This window comes from Convolutriloba macropyga, chromosome 5 (assembly GCF_964194025.1).
Source record: "Convolutriloba macropyga chromosome 5, txConMacr16.3, whole genome shotgun sequence".
NCBI lineage: Eukaryota > Metazoa > Xenacoelomorpha > Acoela > Convolutidae > Convolutriloba > Convolutriloba macropyga.
In genome coordinates, this window is record NC_134472.1 from 69652222 (window position 1) to 69672289 (window position 20068).

Below are 20068 nucleotides of genomic sequence, written 5' to 3' on the forward strand. Positions count from 1 at the left end.
GTGAAATTGAACGCATTCGATCGTACATTAAATTTTTTTTCAAAACGGCAATAAATCCATTGTTTGGGGGAAATAGTGGTGCCAAAGTCATTACAACCAATAACTATATGTTAAACAACCTTTCGAACTCTGATGTGAACTTTGAAAATATTTAAGAATTTTTGAGAAAAAACATCAAGGGACAAAAAGCACAAAAACTCAACCAGATCAAAAATTTCACTATTACAAAAAATTCAGGTTCTTTTACTAAAAGAAAGCTAGCAAAAAGTCATTAAAACTATTAGATACGTGCTAAAACATTTAACAATAAGCATTCTTTGAAAGTATATGCGAATCGGGAATTTTAAAAAAAAACAAGAACAAGAAAAGCGGGCAATATCGACCAATCCACTAATTTGCAAATCAATGACGCCAATGTTATTTAAACAAAAGGGCATGAAAAGAAAAATGCACTTTCATATTAAAGAATTCTCTACGAATTTTGAAAATGAGTAGTGACAAGTTCATGACAATGAGACTAGCTGCGCATTGAGGGATTAGCACATGCGTAATTATGATTATGCTCCATTAGAATCCATCTTTGATTTCCGATAACATTGGTGAAATATGTGAAATGAGTAGATCGTAGAGAGAAATTCATTATCGCACAAAATTTTTCTCAAAAAAATTGAATTAACGGTTTTTCAGAAAGTGCAGTTAAATTTTTTGCTTCATTTCTTAAAAACAGACAGCAGTGTGTTAAGATAAATGATGTTTATTCAGAATGGTTGGAAACAAATCATGGTGTTCCACAGGGAACGGTTTTAGGGCCACTAGTTTTTCTTCTCTATATTAATGATTTTCGAGAAAAAGTACAAGGAAACTTCGACATAATTCAATTTGCTGATGACACAAGTTTCCATTTAAGCAGAAACAATGTCAGCGAACTGGAAAAATGTGTTTCTGAAATACTGGAGAAAACAGATAATTATCTAAAGCAAAACAAATTAACCATGAATACCGGTAAAACTGAACTTCTTTGCGTCTCGAAGGAACATGAAAATTTTGATCCAATGGTTTTTCGGGGACAAGAAATTAAACCACAAAGTCACTGCAGATACTTGGGTATAATAATTGATTCTAAATTAAATTTTCATGTACAACTCAACAAAGTCCTATCAAATATGGCCACAGCGATTAGATCCATATACCATTTACGTTATCAGTTACCTCTGAAAGCACGATTGATGCTATTCAAAACCCTAGTCCTTTCTCATTTAACATTCAGTGCTCTATTTTTTCAGAACTTGAATTTCTCTGCAATGCAGCGAATTAATCGACAAATCAATTGGGGAATTAAAGTTTGCTATATGAGAAAAAAGTTTGAGAGATCTACAGATCTCTTAGTAAAATCTGACATTTTGCCTGCAGAACTTTTAATAAGCCAGATGAGTGTTTCAAAACTTAGGAATGATATTTCATTATTTAAAACAGACGGCACTGAGAGTTTTTTTCTAAGTGGTAATGTCTTAGTAAGAAAAAACAACAGAACTGAACAGCTAATTCTCTTAAGGTCGAGCAGTCGATCATTACAAAAAAGAAGCATCCAAAATTGGAATAAACTTCCGCGTGAAGTCCGGACTATCAGGTCACGCTCAAAGTTTAAACGCATGTTAAAACAGCATCTGCTCCAACAATTCAAGCTTGTACCGTTGGAAAGGAACGTTGTTGGCTTCAAAAGTTATTTTTACCTTTAGAAAACGGAACCACTAATTTTGATTTTTAACATTGTACCAATTTTGTTTATATAATTTTAAACCTGTAATATTTAACTCCTGGGTTATATTTTCAATTTACTTGTTTAAAAAAAATGAAAAATAAAGGAAACACGTAAATTAAATTAACAGATTGGAACATGCTCCTTTTGGTTTGTTGGCGTAACTAAAGTTACCGTTCGAACGACTTCTACTTGACATCTGAAATCATCAAATATATTAACACACCCAGTGAGTTTTAGGAAACCCAGTGAGTTTGAACTTTGTCTAACACTAGGTTTGTTTTTTTTTTAAAATAAAGTGGACAGTTAAATAAGTTGTGGACAGTCCAAAATAATCGATCATTCAAAGACATGATTATCTGGCTTATCAACTGACTAACTTGTGAAATTGAACGCATTCGATCGTACATTAAATTTTTTTTTAAAACGGCAATAAATCCATTGTTTGGGGGAAATAGTGGTGCCAAAGTCATTACAACCAATAACTATATGTTAAACAACCTTTCGAACTCTGATGTGAACTTTGAAAATATTTAAGAATTTTTGAGAAAAAACATCAAGGGACAAAAAGCACAAAAACTCAACCAGATCAAAAATTTCACTATTATAAAAAAATGCAGGTTCTTTTACTAAAAGAAAGCTAGCAAAAAGTCATTAAAACTATTAGATACGTGCTAAAACATTTAACAATAAGCATTCTTTGAAAGTATATGCGAATCGGGAATTTTAAAAAAAAAACAAGAACAAGAAAAGCGGGCAATATCGACCAATCCACTAATTTGCAAATCAATGACGCCAATGTTATTTAAACAAAAGGGCATGAAAAGAAAAATGCACTTTCATATTAAAGAATTCTCTACGAATTTTGAAAATGAGTAGTGACAAGTTCATGACAATGAGACTAGCTGCGCATTGAGGGATTAGCACATGCGTAATTATGATTATGCTCCATTAAAATCCATCTTTGATTTCCGATAACATTGGTGAAATATGTGAAATGAGTAGATCGTAGAGAGAAATTCATTATCGCACAAGATTTTTCTCAAAAAAATTGAATTAACGGTTTTTCAGAAAGTGCAGTTAAATTTTTTGCTTCATTTCTTAAAAACAGACAGCAGTGTGTTAAGATAAATGATGTTTACTCAGAATGGTTGGAAACAAATCATGGTGTTCCACAGGGAACGGTTTTAGGGCCACTAGTTTTTCTTCTCTATATTAACGATTTTCGAGAAAAAGTACAAGGAAACTTCGACATAATTCAATTTGCTGATGACACAAGTTTCCATTTAAGCAGAAACAATGTCAGCGAACTGGAAAAATGTGTTTCTGAAATACTGGAGAAAACAGATAATTATCTAAAGCAAAACAAATTAACCATGAATACCGGTAAAACTGAACTTCTTTGCGTCTCGAAGGAACATGAAAATTTTGATCCAATGGTTTTTCGGGGACAAGAAATTAAACCACAAAGTCACTGCAGATACTTGGGTATAATAATTGATTCTAAATTAAATTTTCATGTACAACTCAACAAAGTCCTATCAAATATGGCCACAGCGATTAGATCCATATACCTTTTACGTTATCAGTTACCTCTGAAAGCACGATTGATGCCATTCAAATCCCTAGTCCTTTCTCATTTAACATTCAGTGCTCTATTTTTTCAGAACTTGAATTTCTCTGCAATGCAGCGAATTAATCGACAAATCAATTGGGGAATTAAAGTTTGCTATATGAGAAAAAAGTTTGAGAGATCTACAGATCTCTTAGTAAAATCTGACATTTTGCCTGCAGAACTTTTAATAAGCCAGATGAGTGTTTCCAAACTTAGGAATGATATTTCATTATTTAAAACAGACGGCACTGAGAGTTTTTTTCTAAGTGGTAATGTCTTAGTAAGAAAAAACAACAGAACTGAACAGCTAATTCTCTTAAGGTCGAGCAGTCGATCATTACAAAAAAGAAGCATCCAAAATTGGAATAAACTTCCGCGTGAAGTCCGGACTATCAGGTCACGCTCAAAGTTTAAACGCATGTTAAAACAGCATCTGCTCCAACAATTCAAGCTTGTACCGTTGGAAAGGAACGTTGTTGGCTTCAAAAGTTATTTTTACCTTTAGAAAACGGAACCACTAATTTTGATTTTTAACATTGTACCAATTTTGTTTATATAATTTTAAACCTGTAATATTTAACCCCTGGGTTATATTTTCAATTTACTTGTTTAAAAAAAAAGAAAAATTAAGGAAACACGTAAATTAAATTAACAGATTGGAACATGCTCCTTTTGGTTTGTTGGCGTAACTAAAGTTACCGTTCGAACGACTTCTACTTGACATCTGAAATCATCAAATATATTAACACACCCAGTGAGTTTTAGGAAACCCAGTGAGTTTGAACTTTGTCTAACACTAGGTTTGTTTTTTTTTTAAATAAAGTGGACAGTTAAATAAGTTTTGGTCTTTTGTATTCTTCTTGCATCAGTTTTTTTCAGATGATATTTTTTGAGCTAATCGGACTATGATTTCATTTCATATTAATAAATGCTGGCACTGGCAGTTCATTCAATTAGATGAAAGCTTCACTATTAAATTTTCTACGTCAAGAAAACATTATTTTTGGCTTCGATAAAAATTAATTAATTTTTTCAAACTGATTGAAATCTTTTCGGAAATTTCCTCAGAGCCTCATTTACATAAAACAAAGCTTAGTTTTTGGCTATTTTGAAAAACTATTAAAAAACATACTGAAAACTAACATGGTTTAGTTTTCAGTATGTTGTATTCTATTTTGTTTTCTTTTTCTTAAGATAAAAATGAAGTTAAAAAAATGAATGTTTTTGTAAGTTTTTACTCTCCATTTATATGTTTTTCTTCAAATTTAAATATGTTGAAACATTTTTGTTGACAATTTGTCAGGCCAGTCTCAACAACGTTGAAACTCAGATGTTTTTTACTGTGAATCTTTTCCTTTTTAAACTTGTTTAATTTTTATAAAACTCCATCGGCGCATTCTGAATTTTAAAACGATACAAATGAGTAACAATTAGCTGCAAATTTAAATCAATTTGAAAACTTATATACCCTGTTTGCTTATTACACAATTTCACTATATTTGTTTTTAATCTGAGATAACGTATCCACTGGAATTCAATGAATAAGAATCCTATTTGATGAAAGTTGTTGATTACAAAACATCCGAAATTGAACAAGCAATTAAAATTTTTCAAATTTAAACTCTTTGTTTTCTAAATTAGGTTTCACAGATTTCATCGGCAATTCCGTGATCTCAGCTTTGTATCTGTTTTATCTGGTCTACAACTTGCAACTCTATTCCGCAGATATTTTGGCAAAATGCCGGCTTTATTTTTCAGTTCTAATTGCCTTTTTTCGTTTCTGAGAAGGTTAATAAGACCCCATCCCCCCCAATAATAGTTTTTTCATCTGTTCAGACAAGAACTCTTCAAGAACGGAAATGACCTCATAAACGAAGCCCAAAGCCGTTTGCTGAATTTGATTGAATGCCAAAAGTCTACAAATGACTTGGAAAATGAACCAGTGTCCGATTGGCTGAAACAGTTGACCAATCAGAGGATTGCACTGGACAGTGCTGCTTTGCTGCTTTCCGAAAATAGCAAACAGATAGAACATCTTCACAACAACGAATCTAAAGAACAATTTGAGACAGTTGGTCGATTGAAGGAGGCTACCGATTTTTGCAGCGCAGTTGAACATTTGATGGTCGAAATAATGACAGCCGAAGAGAAATTAAAAGAAAGGTAAAGCCTTCCATTGAACGGATCTATTCTGTTTTGCAACCCCCCCCCCCCCCCCCCCCAGCTTAGTGAGCATAAATTTTTTATGACCCCCAGGCGCACGTGCTATTTTCTTACATAGAAACGTGCTATATAACAAAATATAATTTGTAACTGGGGGTCATAAAAAACACTGGGGGGGGGGGGACAGAATAGATCCCATTGAACTTTTTTTTTAAAAAATCTAGGAAATAAAAAAAAACATTTTGGACTAAAAGCACGTGAAACTTTTGCAATCATAGAACATAGAACAAAAGAAGTCTCACGGTAAAATACCGAATGAATTTTCTGCAGGTAATTAAGATAAAGAAGCGCCTTGTGTTTTGTTTACCGTTAGAAAAACATCTTTTATAATAGCTCCCAAGTTTGACGATTTTTAGAATAATTTTATTACTCACCAAAGATTTATTCTGCTTTGCAAGTTTTTAAGACATTTACAAGCTCTTTTGAAAGATGGTCAAATCCTTCAACTTCTTGTTCAAAGAATTTCACGTCAAGTAAGCTTAATGGATCAAAGTTCACGTTGCAGACATCTATCACGAAAACATGAATTTTTTTAACCTCTTAGCTTTGCGTGCAGTTATAATTGTGTTGAAATGAGTAACAAGTTTTCGTTTTTTATTTAGTTCGGAGAAAGCGATAGCCGAATATGAAAAATGGTCAGAATTAAAAGCAATCACTGATGAAATTGCCCCTGATAACCTGCTGGTATCTATCGCGGAATACGAGACGCTGGACATTTCGTCTTTGGATGAAGTCGCCAAAATTGCTCAAGCGATTGTCCTCGAAGTTAGTCAGTCAACACATCAATTCGATCCGATTTCTTAATTGAACTATTTTGACTTGAAAACGAAAGAGTGCGTTAATGTATCAATGTATCGTTGAATTTTTTAACGGAATTAATTGTTCAAAATAAATGGAACCAAGTTTTTTTGGAACCTTTTTTAAGATCCTTTACTTAACTATATATTCAGGATAGCTATGAAGTGTTCAATTTATTTTTTTGACTTCCTGTAATTTCAATTGGTTTTCGTAAATATTATACCAGGTTCTTGCTAGATGAGGCTGTAGTCTCTTCAAGGGTCCGTCCAGGCGTAACCTCTTTTTAGTTAAATTTTGTTTTGTTTAATTAATGTTATGTAGCTGGGAAATGAAATTCAATTCAATTCAATTCAAGGAGGGAAAAGTTGAGGCTGATTTTTTTCATGAAATTTTCATACTTTGCATTTTTAAATATCAGAACCTTTATTTGATCAATTTACAAAAAATTGTAACTTAGTCTGTCTCTACCACCTTATTGAAAACCAAGCTGATTAGTTTGGTATAGTTCGATAATCTCACAAAAAACACGATCAACTTTGTTATTGAATAAGGGAAGGATGGGGTTAATTAGATCTTATGATTTCGGAACGGTTTTGATTAATAATGTAATTCAGTCTTTTTCTAGCGTTTCCTCGTATTTTTGCTTTGATTCTGGATTGTTTGAAAGTTTTTTGTTGAGCTGATAAAGCTGTTTCTCCGCAAGCCATCTGTTATTTGAGAGATCGGCGTTCTCTTTCCAGAGAAGACCAACTTCATAATGACCATTGGCGAGTTTAGTGGTACTTTCTATAATATCAAGGGCTCTTTTGTCATTTTTAGACATTGCTTTCTTGGATGATGCTATGCCTTAGTTTTCAATTTTCATCCAATCGGAGACCAACTTGAACATACCGTTGTCCATATTAGGATGGCTGTTTAGTTGAGTGAACTGAACTGGATTGCAATCATCTGGGATTAAATCAGTTTTTCCAGCACATGTCCAACCAAGTTGGGTTTCAACTCCCCATGGTGCATTCTTGGGTCCTTCAACTATTTGTTTGTAGTGCAGATCTAGATTGTCAATTCCGAGAATGATGGAAACATTATTGTCCCCTTTGTCTGGGAAACATATATGGTTGAGGTGTTCAAACGATTCACAGAGATGATTAAGTTTCTTTGTATCTACGGGTGACATATTGAGATCTGGAACGGCGACAACGTCTATTTGTTCGAATGACTGTTCCTCCCCTTGTAAGGGTCTGATTTGAAGTTTTACAGGTGCACAATCAATTTCTTTTGTCATATGATAGCCACTAATTGGCCTTTTGCCAATGGTATTCTTGCTTAAGTTCAGATTTGTTGCAGTTGACCTCAGCAACAAGCTTTGGCAAGTGCCATTGTCCAAATAAGCATAAGTATCCAAAACTTTATCACCGTTTTTGAGTTGTACAGGAACAACAGCTACCTGTCCTGTTCCTTGTAAGTTTAAAGTTTTCAAATTAGGTTTTTTTGAACCTGACTTAATAGCAAAACTATCGTGCAATAGATTGTGGTGTTTCATACCGCAATTGTTGCTACGGCAAACGTTTTTGGAGGTGCACTTTTCCACGTGATGGTTTCCAAAACAGTTGAAACATAATCTACGTTTTCTTATGTGCTCTCTGCGAATGCTTGGTGGGAGAGCTTGGAAGTGGGTACACTTGTATAGGAGTTGGCAACTTTCATTGCTTGGACAAAGTTTCACAGTGGGTTGCCTGCCTTCAACTACCGAGTTGCTGCTAGAGCTGCTAGTTGACTGTTTATATTGATTGTTTTTCCATCCACTTGTAGCTGCTGTGGAGTTTGGTACACTCGGAGAAATTTCCAGGACGATTACGCGTGGCTTGATTGAAAAGTTTGGGGGCTAGAGTTTAAATCTCGACATGCTTTGGAGTAGTGAAGAAGCCAATCAGAGAGTATCTGTAGAGATGGTTGCTGGAAGTCCTTTTCTAGCACAAATTTGTTCCACTCAAGACGTACGGGACTGGGCAATTTTGCTAGCGCCACATTCAGGTTCGTAGTTGAATGAAGGTCGTGAACGAATCCAAGTTGCTGAAAAGTATCCACCATTGTCAAAAGAAAAGAAGAGAAGTGTGTGTAGCTCTTTGGATGGGATAAATTGGGTGATTTGAATCTATTCAATTTCTCAAGGAAAGCGTTTACAATTCGCTTTGGATTCCCAAAGTGTTCTTGAAGGCGATGAATTGCAGAAGCGTATAAGTCACCGTTGCAACCATAGCCGTCGACGAGGGCTTTCGCTTCACCTGTTAATAGTGATTACAGTGAATCATTTTTTCAGATGATGTCATTGGTGCTCTGTCAATAGTAGCTTGAAAAATGCTGTACCATTTCATCCAGCTTAATGGATCACCATCAAAATGGTCCGCGTGCAACTTGGGTACGGATTTCTGAAAGCAAGTAGACATTGAGACATTGTGTGAAGAAGCAAATGGCGTCTGCGTAACTGATGTGTTAGGAATATTACTGAAGTTTGACTGTGTTAATGGAAAAGAGTTATTTTGTCCTAGTGAGTTGCTATCAGTTGGAAATCCGAAAAGAAAAGTTGAGAACGATTGCTGTGGCGCACTGCAGGGTTTAGCTGATATCTTAAAATTTGAGGTGAATGAAGTGTTGTTGACAGGTAGAGTTGTACCACCGGGTGCAGTATAATCATAACTGACAAAACGGGAATTCTCAGCGGGCGCTGACGTATTGTTTTAAGTGCTGCGATCAATTGAAAGAGTGTCGTCAAAGACAAAATGAGTGGGACGTTGTTTTAAATGTGGCAAGGTAGTGTCATGTGTTTCTATGTTCTCATTGGAGTTCAAGGATAATCCACCAGATGACGTTTGCTGAAGAGGCGTCTTTTTCTCTTTAACATGTTTTCGGAATAATGTCAGAGTCCGTTTTATGTCTATCTTCAAACGGCTGTGTTCTCTGGACATAATATCTTGTTCATCGGGCTCCAAACCAATGATTAGGTCAATGACATCTGAATCAAGCTTCTGCTGCATTTCCCTAATTTCATTAACTGTTTCCTCTAAAGTTTCGATATCTTGTGAGGACTCTATAGCAGCAATGAGGTAGTCAGTATGTAGTTTGATGTCATTTTCCATCATGAGTTTAGAGGCTTCCAAACGCTTCTGTTCATTTGACTTGGTTGCTGTTGAGGTACCAATGAACTGTTGAGTGAACATTGCTCCATCTGGGGAATCGGATGAACTAGTACTCATTTTGGGCACTGTTTTGTTTGAGGTTGACCTCGTCTCGACCATTAATGAGAAGTCAGAGTAGTTCAGACAAACCGAGTAAAATCAGGAATGTTTGGTGGTAACAGTAGTAGTTTTTACCGCCAGAAACTACTAATACCTATCGATATCAATGCCTTACGAGTGTTAGAACCAAAACCAATACCTACCAAATACCAATACCTACTAGATATCGGAACCTACCAATACCTACCGAAAGCTGGAAACTACCAATATCTACCAGAACCAATACCTACTAAATACCGGAACCTAAGAATACCTACCAAAAGCCGGAACCTACCAATACCTACCAAAGACCAATACCTACCAAAAACCGGAACCTAACAATACCTACCAAAACCAATACCTACCAAAAGTTGGAACCTACCGATACCTACCAAAACCAATACCTACCAAAAGCTGGAAACTATCAACACGACCAACCAGAAGAAGTCCTTGGGGCGGGTAAAACTCCAGAAGAACTGGAAAGAAGGCGGGGGTTGGGGAAACTACCAACCGGAAGGGGGTGCTTGGGGTGGGTAAAACTCCCAGAAGAACCGGAAAGAAGGCGGGGGTTGGGGAAACGACCAATCAGAAGGGGTTTCTTGGGGTGGGTAAAACCCCAGAAGAACCAGAAAGAAGGCGGGGGTTGGGGAAACGACCAACCAGAAGGGGGTCCTTGGGGTGGGTAAAACCCAGGAAGAACCGGAAAGAAGGCGGGGGTTTGGGGAAACGCCAACCAGAAGGGGGTCTTTAGGGTGGGTAAAACCCCAGAAGAACCGGAGAGAAGGCTGGGGGTTGGGGAAACGGCCAACCAGAAGGGGGTCCGTGGGGTGGGTAAAACCCCGGAAGAACCAGAAAGAAGGCGGGGGTTTGGGGAAACGACCAACCAGAAGGGGGTCCTCGGGGTGGGTAAAACCCCAAAAGAACCAGAAAGAAGGCGGGGGGGGGGTGGGGAAACGACCAACCAGAAGGGGGTACTTGGGGTGGGTAAAACCCAGGAAGAACCGGAAAGAAGGCGGGGGGGGGGGGGGTTGGGGAAACGGCCAACCAGAAGGGGGTCCTTGGGGTGGGTAAAACCCCAGAAGAACCTGAAAGAAGGCGGGGGGTTGGTGAAACGACCAACCAGAAGGGGGTCATCGGGGTGGGTAAAATCCCAGAAGAACCAGAAAGAAGGCGGGGGGTTGGGGAAACGACCAACCAGAAGGGGGTCCTTGGGGTGGGTAAAACCCCAGAAGAACCAGAAAGATGGCGGGGGTTGGGGAAGCGACCAACCAGAAGGGGGTACTTGGGGTGGGTGAAACCCCAGAAGAACCGGAAAGAAGTAATAAAGTTTTATCGAAATCTGTAAAGTTGCAATGTTTATCTTTATCGTTTTGTCTTTGTGTGTTGTGTAATTACATCACCATAGTCAGAGTGTTTTGATATAGGTGTTATTTCTGATCTTTAGATATTCTGAAACATTGAAAAAATCATGGTGCACATCGGTCTAGCTCATTGTGAAATGTATTTTTTTGAAAACAATACTTAGCTTTAGGTGTGGTTTCGAAACTGTTGGGTTGGGTGCCAAAATGTTATTGAATAAGGGAAGGATGGGGTTAATTAGATCTTATGATTTCGGACGGTTATGATTAATAATGTAATTCAGTTATGTTTTGTTTCGCTTGATTTTGTTGTTACAGTTTTTGGAAGTCAGCTACTTCAGTCCAGTTTGATGATTATGATTGTTGTCATATGCCGGGCTTTTGCTAACGAGAAGGCACAGTGTCCTTGACAAACTTAACTTACTTTTTAAAAAGACAAAAATTTTATCGGAGTTTGAAAACTGAGGAAGTAAAAGTAGTTTTCTTTCTTTCAAATTTACCACTTGAATTCTACAAATTACCGCGAGAACTTTGATACGTTGCTTTTCTACTTAATCGTTATCTCTCCTTTAATTGTTGCAACAATTCTTTGGAAATGGAGGAATATTTATGCGAAGCTGGCTTTCTTTCCCTACATCAAATCGGAAAGTTTTATACGCATTCTAGAAAACAAATAAGTGGTACCGTATGAAAGCTCTTGACAAGCAAATTCTAACCAACTACTGTCAATTATTTTCATCAGCAAATTATTGTTGGGGGGTGGGGTTATATTAATGAGCACTTTCACAAATGCTGTCTCTTGCTGAAAATTTTCCCCAATACTTTTTCTATGTTTAAAAGCTGGCCTCTGTAATGGGGCTTTTTCGAGTTTACCTAATTATTTAAATTCAAATCTAACGTTTTATCAATTTTGACATTTTTTTCAAAAAATGTTGTTTTTTGGTTTTGAACCGTTATCGTAACTTTTACGCAACTTTTTTTGAAATGTGAGCAATTTTTATGTATTTCGTCTTTTTACTGCTTTTTCTTATTTTCTTATTTTCATTCTTTTTGTTATTCGGTCACTTTGTTGCTGATGACCGATTTCATTGACATTCTAATGGGACAAATGATAGTTTTCTTGATCTTTTTTATTACTGCTGTAACATTTTTGATGCTGATGCTACTTGTTTTCAGTAAATAGGAGTTATTATTTTCTGTTTTTGATCATTTTTGAAACTTTTCTGTTATTCTGCCTTTTAGTTTCATTTAAGATAGACGTATCCATCCAAATTTACTCAATAGTTCTAATTTACAGTTAATTGTTCTATTGGCTTGATACCGATTATTTATCGTTAACAGCTTTTTTTTGTTACATGGTCCCTTAACTATTTTTTTAAATAAAAGGGATATACGCTTTCTGTTAATGAATAGTTTTAAGTTGTCATTTATTTCAGCTTCCAATCGTGTGGCTCAATGTCATTTCAGTCCAAGTACATAAGGATTTTTGACCAAATTTTTTGTCTCCTGTACTTTGTCTCGTAAAATGTTGTTTACCATCTAAAGTCTCATAGTGTGAAGGATTTATAATGCCGTTTTTGGACCGTATTGATAACCTTGGGTTTTTTCACAGAAAACTCAAAAATTTGATTTTGTTCGTTTCAGATTATTGCTTTGTTCAGTTTTTTCTAATTATGCATTGGTATATGAAATGTTGACTATCAAACGCTGCTCTTCTGAGAAAGCCGGTTATTTGCCTTTAAGGGTGGTGAATTCTTTCAACTGTAGTTCAAGACTATAAGTTTACTTCGTCATACAAAATACCGGTTCGCTGTATCTAATATGGCTACTTTTTCGGAACGTGGCTCAAAATCTTTCTGATTTTCCTAGGTTGGTCACAGTCTTTCTCATTCTGCTCGAGGTACTTTTAAACATTGATTGCTCAGCAAATCAGTCCAATATAAACATATTTAATATCGAAAACATAATAGAAACTTAAAATGGTATAAACTCATCATTTCAGTTTTCTACAAATAAAATCAATAAAAATATTAAAGAACCACGTTTTTCAATTGAATCCAAATTTTTTTTACTTTTTTGCTTGAAAGCCAAAAACAACCCTTTTCAAGAACATCAATTTAACGTTTCCTCTTTAACTGTTTTTTTTGTCTTAAAATCAATAGGAGTTTGAAGCTTTTTAACGCTGGTCTTTTTTACAGTTTATTTTAGCTTTTGAGCTGACTGTGCTACCATGTTATCCGAAGTTAACGTCAATTATTTTCATCAGCAAATTATTGTTGGGGGTGGGGTTATTTTAATGAGCACTTTCACAAATGCTGTCTCTTGCTGAAAATTTTCCCCAATACTTTTTCTATGTTTAAAAGCTGGCCTCCGTAATAGGGTCTTTTTGAGTTTACCTAATTATTGAAATTCAAATATAACGTTTTAACAATTTTTACATTGTTTTTCAAAAAATTTTGTTTTTTGGTTTTGAACCGTTATTGTAATTTTTACGCAACTTTTTTTGAAATGTGACCAATTTTTATGTATTTCGTCTATTTATAGCTTTTTCGTATTTTCTTATTTTCATTTTTTTTGTTATTCGGTCAATTTGTTGCTGATGACCGATTTCATTGACACTCTAATGGGACAAATGGTAGTTTTCTTGATCTTTTTTATTCCTGTTTTAACATTTTTGATGCTGATGCTACTTGTTTTCAATAAATAGGAGTTATTTTTTTTGTTTTTGATCGTTTTTGAAACTTTTCTGTTTTTCTGCCTTTTAGTTTCATTTAAGATATATGTATCTATCTAAATTTACTCAATAGTTCCAATTTATAGTTAATTGCTATATCGGCTTGATACCGATTAATGATCGTTAACAGCTTTTTTTGTTACATGGTCCCTTAACTTTTTTTGAAATAAAAAGGATATACGCTTTCTGTTAATGAATAGTTTTAAGTTGTCATTTATTTCAGCTTCCAATCGTGTGGCTCAATGTCATTTCAGTCCAAGTACATAAGGATTTTTGACCAAATTTTTTGTCTCCTGTACTTTGTCTCGTAAAATGTTGTTTACCATCTAAAGTCTCATAGTGTGAAGAGTTTATAAGGCCGTTTTTGGACCGTATACTTTTGATAACCTTGGGTTTTTTCACAGAAAACTCGAAAATTTGATTTTGTTCGTTTCAGATTATTGCTTTGTTCAGTTTTTTCTAATTATGCATTGGTATATGAAATGTTGACTATCAAACGCTGCTCTTCTGAGAAAGCCGGTTATTTGCCTTTAAGGGTGGTGAATTCTTTCAACTGTAGTTCAAGACTATAAGTTTACTTCGTCATACAAAATACCGGTTCGCTGTATCTAATATGGCTACTTTTTCGGAACGTGGCTCAAAATCTTTCTGATTTTCCTAGGTTGGTCACAGTCTTTCTCATTCTGCTCGAGGTACTTTTAAACATTGATTGCTCAGCAAATCAGTCCAATATAAACATATTTAATATCGAAAACATAATAGAAACTTAAAATGGTATAAACTCATCATTTCAGTTTTCTACAAATAAAATCAATAAAAATCTTGAAGAACCACGTTTTTCAATTGAATCCAAATCTTTTTGTTTTTTTGCTTGAAAGCCAAAAACAACCATTTTCAAGAGCATCAGTTTAACGTTTCCTCTTTAACGGTTTTTTGTCTTAAATTGAATAGGAATTTAAAGCTTTTTAAAGCTGGTCTTTTTTACAGTTTATTTTAGCTTCTGAGCTGACTGTGCTACCATGTTATCCAAAGTTAACGCTGGAACATTTTATGCAACGCACAGTTTTGGGTTATTCAAGCCAAACGGTCTGTTATTCCTTCAATTGAAAACTGCTGCAAGATGATTCAGCAAATAGAATATTTTTTCTTTTCAAATAGAATATTTTCCAAGATTTGTTGTTTTTATTCAGAAAGAATACAACAGCTGTTGTCAACAAACGAACATTGTAATTAATTTGTATTTACTGTTTAACTATTAACTTTTTGCAAGGGCATGACTCTTCGAATACATGACTGAGGAGAAAGGAAATAACTAAGGTGAACAAAATTTAAATGTAGAACATTGTGTTCAAGAATATATTTTTCCTATTGAGTTTTTTTTTAATTTTTCCAATAGAATTTTTTAATTTTGAGGAACCAATTATTTCCTTGTTTGCACGTTATATAGTTCTCATTTGATTTGGTATCACTTTTTGCGCCGAAAAACTTGGTTAAAATTTTAATTTTGTTGAGCGAGTTATTCCGATCCACGAAAAGGGGGTAATGATTTGCTCAACTGTTTTTTTTCAATCAACTATAACCATTAGACATATTTAAAAATAATAAAACATGAGTTATATCAACAAAAAGCCCATCGAACTTAACGTAATTCTGTCCAATGATTTTTGGAAATTCGTTTATTAGAAATAGCTGTCGGGCTTCAAAAAAAAGTTGCAAACATCAAACATTTGGCTGATTTGTTTTGTTCATATTTGCGGTACGATTTGTTAAAACTGTTACATTTGTATTTCATCAATAATGTTGTTTTTCACCACAAATTTGATGAAATTGCATATCATAATTGTATTGGTTTTAATTTAAAAGATAAAAGCAGATTGCTGAAATGTTCGGTCCGACTTTTTTGGCAAAGTCTGGCTGCTTCTTGAATTTTTTTAGCTTTTTTTCTGAAAAAGTTGCGACAACTGAATTTTGTGGCCCATTTTGTCCAAATTTATCAACAAATAACTGCAAAATTTTCTTTTCTAAATAAAATGAAGTCTATTTGTTCTTCCAAATTCGAACAGGGGATTTTTGCAGGATTTAAGCTAATTTAAACGTATTTTTTAATCCAATTGTCATTAATTTCATCGAATTTATCGCTCGTTGCAAACTTTGCTCTATTTTTTTATAAATCTGTCCGACTGTTTTTTTTACGTCACTCTGGAATTTGAAACTTACCGGAATAATAAGTAAATAAATTTTGAAATTTTGTTATGGTTCCAATGCAAGAAACGTGACATTTAAGAAAGGAAGAAAGAATAAATTTCTCCAAATATTAGACAGCAAATTAAATCAATTTAATTTAAAAATTTATTTAATCATATAACATAACAACAAAACGTATCTCAGAGAGGACAGATAGACGGGGTTATTAAACCCACCTAGTATCTGCCCTGGCTGAAGTTAAATAATTACAGTTAAATATTTAACCTTCCATGACCAGGTCACCGGTGCCAACGCCTAGGCAAAAAAACCTCAGAACGATGTCGCAGAGACTTGAACAAGGAACAATCCTTAATCGGAAGAACGACTAACACTGTGTCTTTGCTAACAAGAGAGCCGTTAATTCCTAGCTACTATGTATTAATTTAAATTTTTTTGTCTGCAGTTCGATTTTCTTCGTCGATTTTCTATGTGTAGACTTCGTTATTTTGCAAAAATAATACCATTTTTGAAACCTCGGCACTTACGAAGTAAGTGCCGGAATAATTTTTGACTGGAGTTCATGGAAAGGAAAAGAGAGAAAAAATATTTAAAAATATAGGATACTAGCTCCTCATTATTCAGCATGTAACTTTCTTTGAATGTCTGATAAAATTGCGATATATTTGCCAATTTCCGTCTTCAATATTTTGTGCTAGAACTTCATTCTTTCTCAGTATGTTAAATAACTTTGCACAACGATATGAAATAGAGGAGCGCTCAAACTTCTTTTTAAAGGAGGGAATTTTTTAAGGTAATTTTTGGTAGGCCTTCTAGTGTTTCTGGTACCATGCTCATATTCAAAGAGTTCATTTAGATAAGCTTCCCTATGCATCTTTTTCAATGATTTCAGGATAAATTTCAGCAGCTCGTATAAATGAAACTCGAATACTATTTGCAATTTATTAGAAATAAAAATGTCCCTGGAACTACCTGACAATTTCCTGAAATAAATGAATTTTAAAATTTTTTTCTGCAGATTGTAGATAGGTAAAAACGACGAATAACTGCAACAGCCATATACCAAAATACCGTATTGAATTATTGGGTTAACATTGCTTCGGTAGTAATCAGTTAACTGTTTTCGGGGTACATAGTGACGCAGCTTACATATAATACCACACTGTTTTGAGAGTCTTTTCTTAATATATTCTAAATGTGATTGAAAACTTAACTTACTATCTACATAGATTCCGAGATACTTACAAAGATTTCCAACTTCAATAAAATTATCATCAAACTTAAACACTGATTTGGAAGCACTATTTTTGTTCCCTATATTCATTTGTACGGTTTTTTCCATATTTAGTATCAACTTATTAGCAATCAACCAATTATTGATGTTCTTCAGATCTTCTTGCACTGAATTATTGTCTTTATTGATTGCGGTGAGATTTGTATCATCCGCAAATAAAATAACATCAAGAGATTTAATTGATTTTAATACCTATTTTAGGGTTAGAAAATTGCTCTAGCGTTTTAAAAAATATTTCAATGCTGTGTTTTTATGAACAATCAGGTCAAGCTGTCATAAATCCTATGTCCAAAAATTACACAAATTGTCCCAAAAGAACAAACAAAATGCTTAATTTTTTTGAAGAGAGTCGCTTACTTATCGAAAAATGGAATTGTTAAGAATGTGAAAAAAATAATACGTGTTAAAATGTCTCGACTAGTTCATACATACTTTTTTTCTGTTTATAAGAACTTTGGATAATGATTTCATCATTTTGGTTATAAATTGTGTCTTTTGTCTAGGTTTGAAAGGTCACTCTGTGTCCTCTAGACAAAAAGTTGAGCAAAGATTGGGAATGAAATGGTTCGGAACATTACAGGCGCTAACACATTGCCGAGCCCTCTTCTTTAGTACTGACTGATATGCAATTGTTTTTGGTTATTGTCCGGGCTGATGTTTGATTTGTTTAGGAATTGTTGGACAAATTCAAAGACGCACAAGTGAAATTCAACACACTTTACTCTGATGGGGAAAACAAGATTTCAGGTCAGTCACGCGTTGTTTATTGGGCAAGCTCTCTCTATTGTTTAAAATCTTTGCTTTCTCGTCTGTCAGCATTAAAAAATATTGATTATTTATTAACAGTTTTTTGAAAAAATTTTGAAACATGCCCACTATGTTGCCAATTATGAGCCGACCAGATATATAAAATGCGCTATTGCGTAAAGTGTTCATCACACATTAGCACTTGAGCCGAGAGGCTTCAAATCAAATGCAACCGTTAAACTAGACGGAGGAGGGGGTACAAACGAAAATGATCCTAAACGAGAATGCTTTTGACTGAACTGCTGTTTTCCCCTGAATTATATTTCTAGCTCCAGTAATGGATGGCAGAGCGGATGTTAACTACGTCATTGCCCAACTGAAAAGAGGGCGGTCAACAATTGAAGATCGGATTTCCATCCTACTTTCATCTGCGGTCAGTTTTTTTTTCAAAAAATCACTCATTCAACAAATCAGTTGTTGCTGTTTTGCAGTTTTTGCTTAAAAATTGAATGTATATAGCTTGCCCTAATGACAATCGGATTCAAATCTTGCAGATTTCTGTCAATAATCAATCATCCAGGATATGAATTTTGGCACTAATTTGAATCAACGTTTTACTGCGATAAAAGGTGCTTTTGGAACAAATGAAAACTTTTTGGATAGTATTAACAACTCAAATTCGCGATCAAAATTTTCGCAGGAATCTTGCGCGATTGTTATTGCAAGCCTTCAAAGTCTAGAACAATTGACAAGCCATTTTCTGAGTTTTAATAGAACGATTGAAAACGAAACTAAGGATCTTAAAAAAGATTGCTGATAAAATCTTGCAGGAATCTTTCAAGTTTCAAAATTTATGAATATTCTGAAAAAAAATAACAGGCAAGAAGACTTAGTTGAGCGAAATTTAAAATAAAGTGACAAAGAATGCCCTAAGTGATAGCGCTTTGCTGTTTTTTTTAATTCCACATAATTCTTTATGCACGTTTGTGAAGATACATAAAAAACTACAGGGCTTGTTTCAGCAGATCACTGCTTTGATTCGGGGATTCATACCATTAACAAGTAATCGCGAATTTTAAATACTCAAAAATTATTTTTATTAGTGTTATAAGTAGACGGATTGAATGCCTTAAAATATTACTGTGTTTAAATTGTGTGAGATGTTTTTTGCAGCGGCGTTCCGACTGATTACTTTTTTAATGAAAATAAGAGTAATTGCAAACTTAAATTATACGCACATTAATATCTAATTATCAATATGATTGCGAGAAACCTAACCTGATTTTGTAGTGCTTCTGATTTTCATTTTAAAAAATCACTTTTTATTGCAGCTGGAAAAAAGGAGCCATTAATATTAATTGGAAGGAAAATAGGAAAAGAAAAGAATGGGTGGGGGTTGACGGGTATTAAATTATTTTATTATTTTCGTTGTGATAAAATTGGTAACAAATTGTATTTAAAGAAATTATAAGCGATTATACAAATTCGGTTAAAAACAAAACAAATTGAGAATTTTTCATAGCGTTATAAAAACACAAGCAATCAAATGACAGAAAATTCTTTTCATGATTTTTTTCATTTTTTTCCTGAACAGATTTAAATTCACTTGGATACTTGCGCTGTAAATTTGGATGCATGCTCTGTCAAGCACTGATTAGCAGTCCAACTTGCCTCATATGCGATTCAACTGAAATTCTATAGCATGTCTTCTTTTCAATGTTGTCATTTTATTCAATTAAAATTGACTTTTTATTTTTTACTCAAAAGTAAATATTTTTTACATCAAAAATTTTTCTAAAATACCTCAAAATACTTTCCAAAAAACTTTTTCCCGCAGGCTAGTAAGGGTTCTAATTGACTGTAAGCTGAATTAATGACTTATGGAAACTTTGTCACAACATCAGAAAAAATGAATTGGGGAAAAAATGGTTTTCTTGTAAGCTTTGCTCCGTTTTTCTGAACTGAGGTTTTTTTTTACTCTTACTCATACTGTCGCGAATTAATCAAAGATTACTTAGAACTTAAAAAAACCGTTCATAAATGTCTGCCAACGTGGATTCATTGATAGA

At 34.4% G+C, this 20068-nt stretch overlaps 1 protein-coding gene across 2 annotated transcripts in view; it reads left to right on the plus strand.

Annotated features, from left to right (window-relative positions):
* Window positions 1–20068, plus strand: part of LOC142339596 (uncharacterized) — a 144716-nt gene that overhangs the window by 67733 nt on the left and 56915 nt on the right. For both annotated transcript variants that reach the window (XM_075389745.1, XM_075389746.1), the window contains exons 18-21: window positions 5208–5534; window positions 6197–6359; window positions 17924–17999; window positions 18329–18432. In XM_075389745.1, the coding sequence (XP_075245860.1) occupies window positions 5208–5534; window positions 6197–6359; window positions 17924–17999; window positions 18329–18432 (670 nt within the window). The remainder of the gene's footprint in view (window positions 1–5207; window positions 5535–6196; window positions 6360–17923; window positions 18000–18328; window positions 18433–20068) is intronic.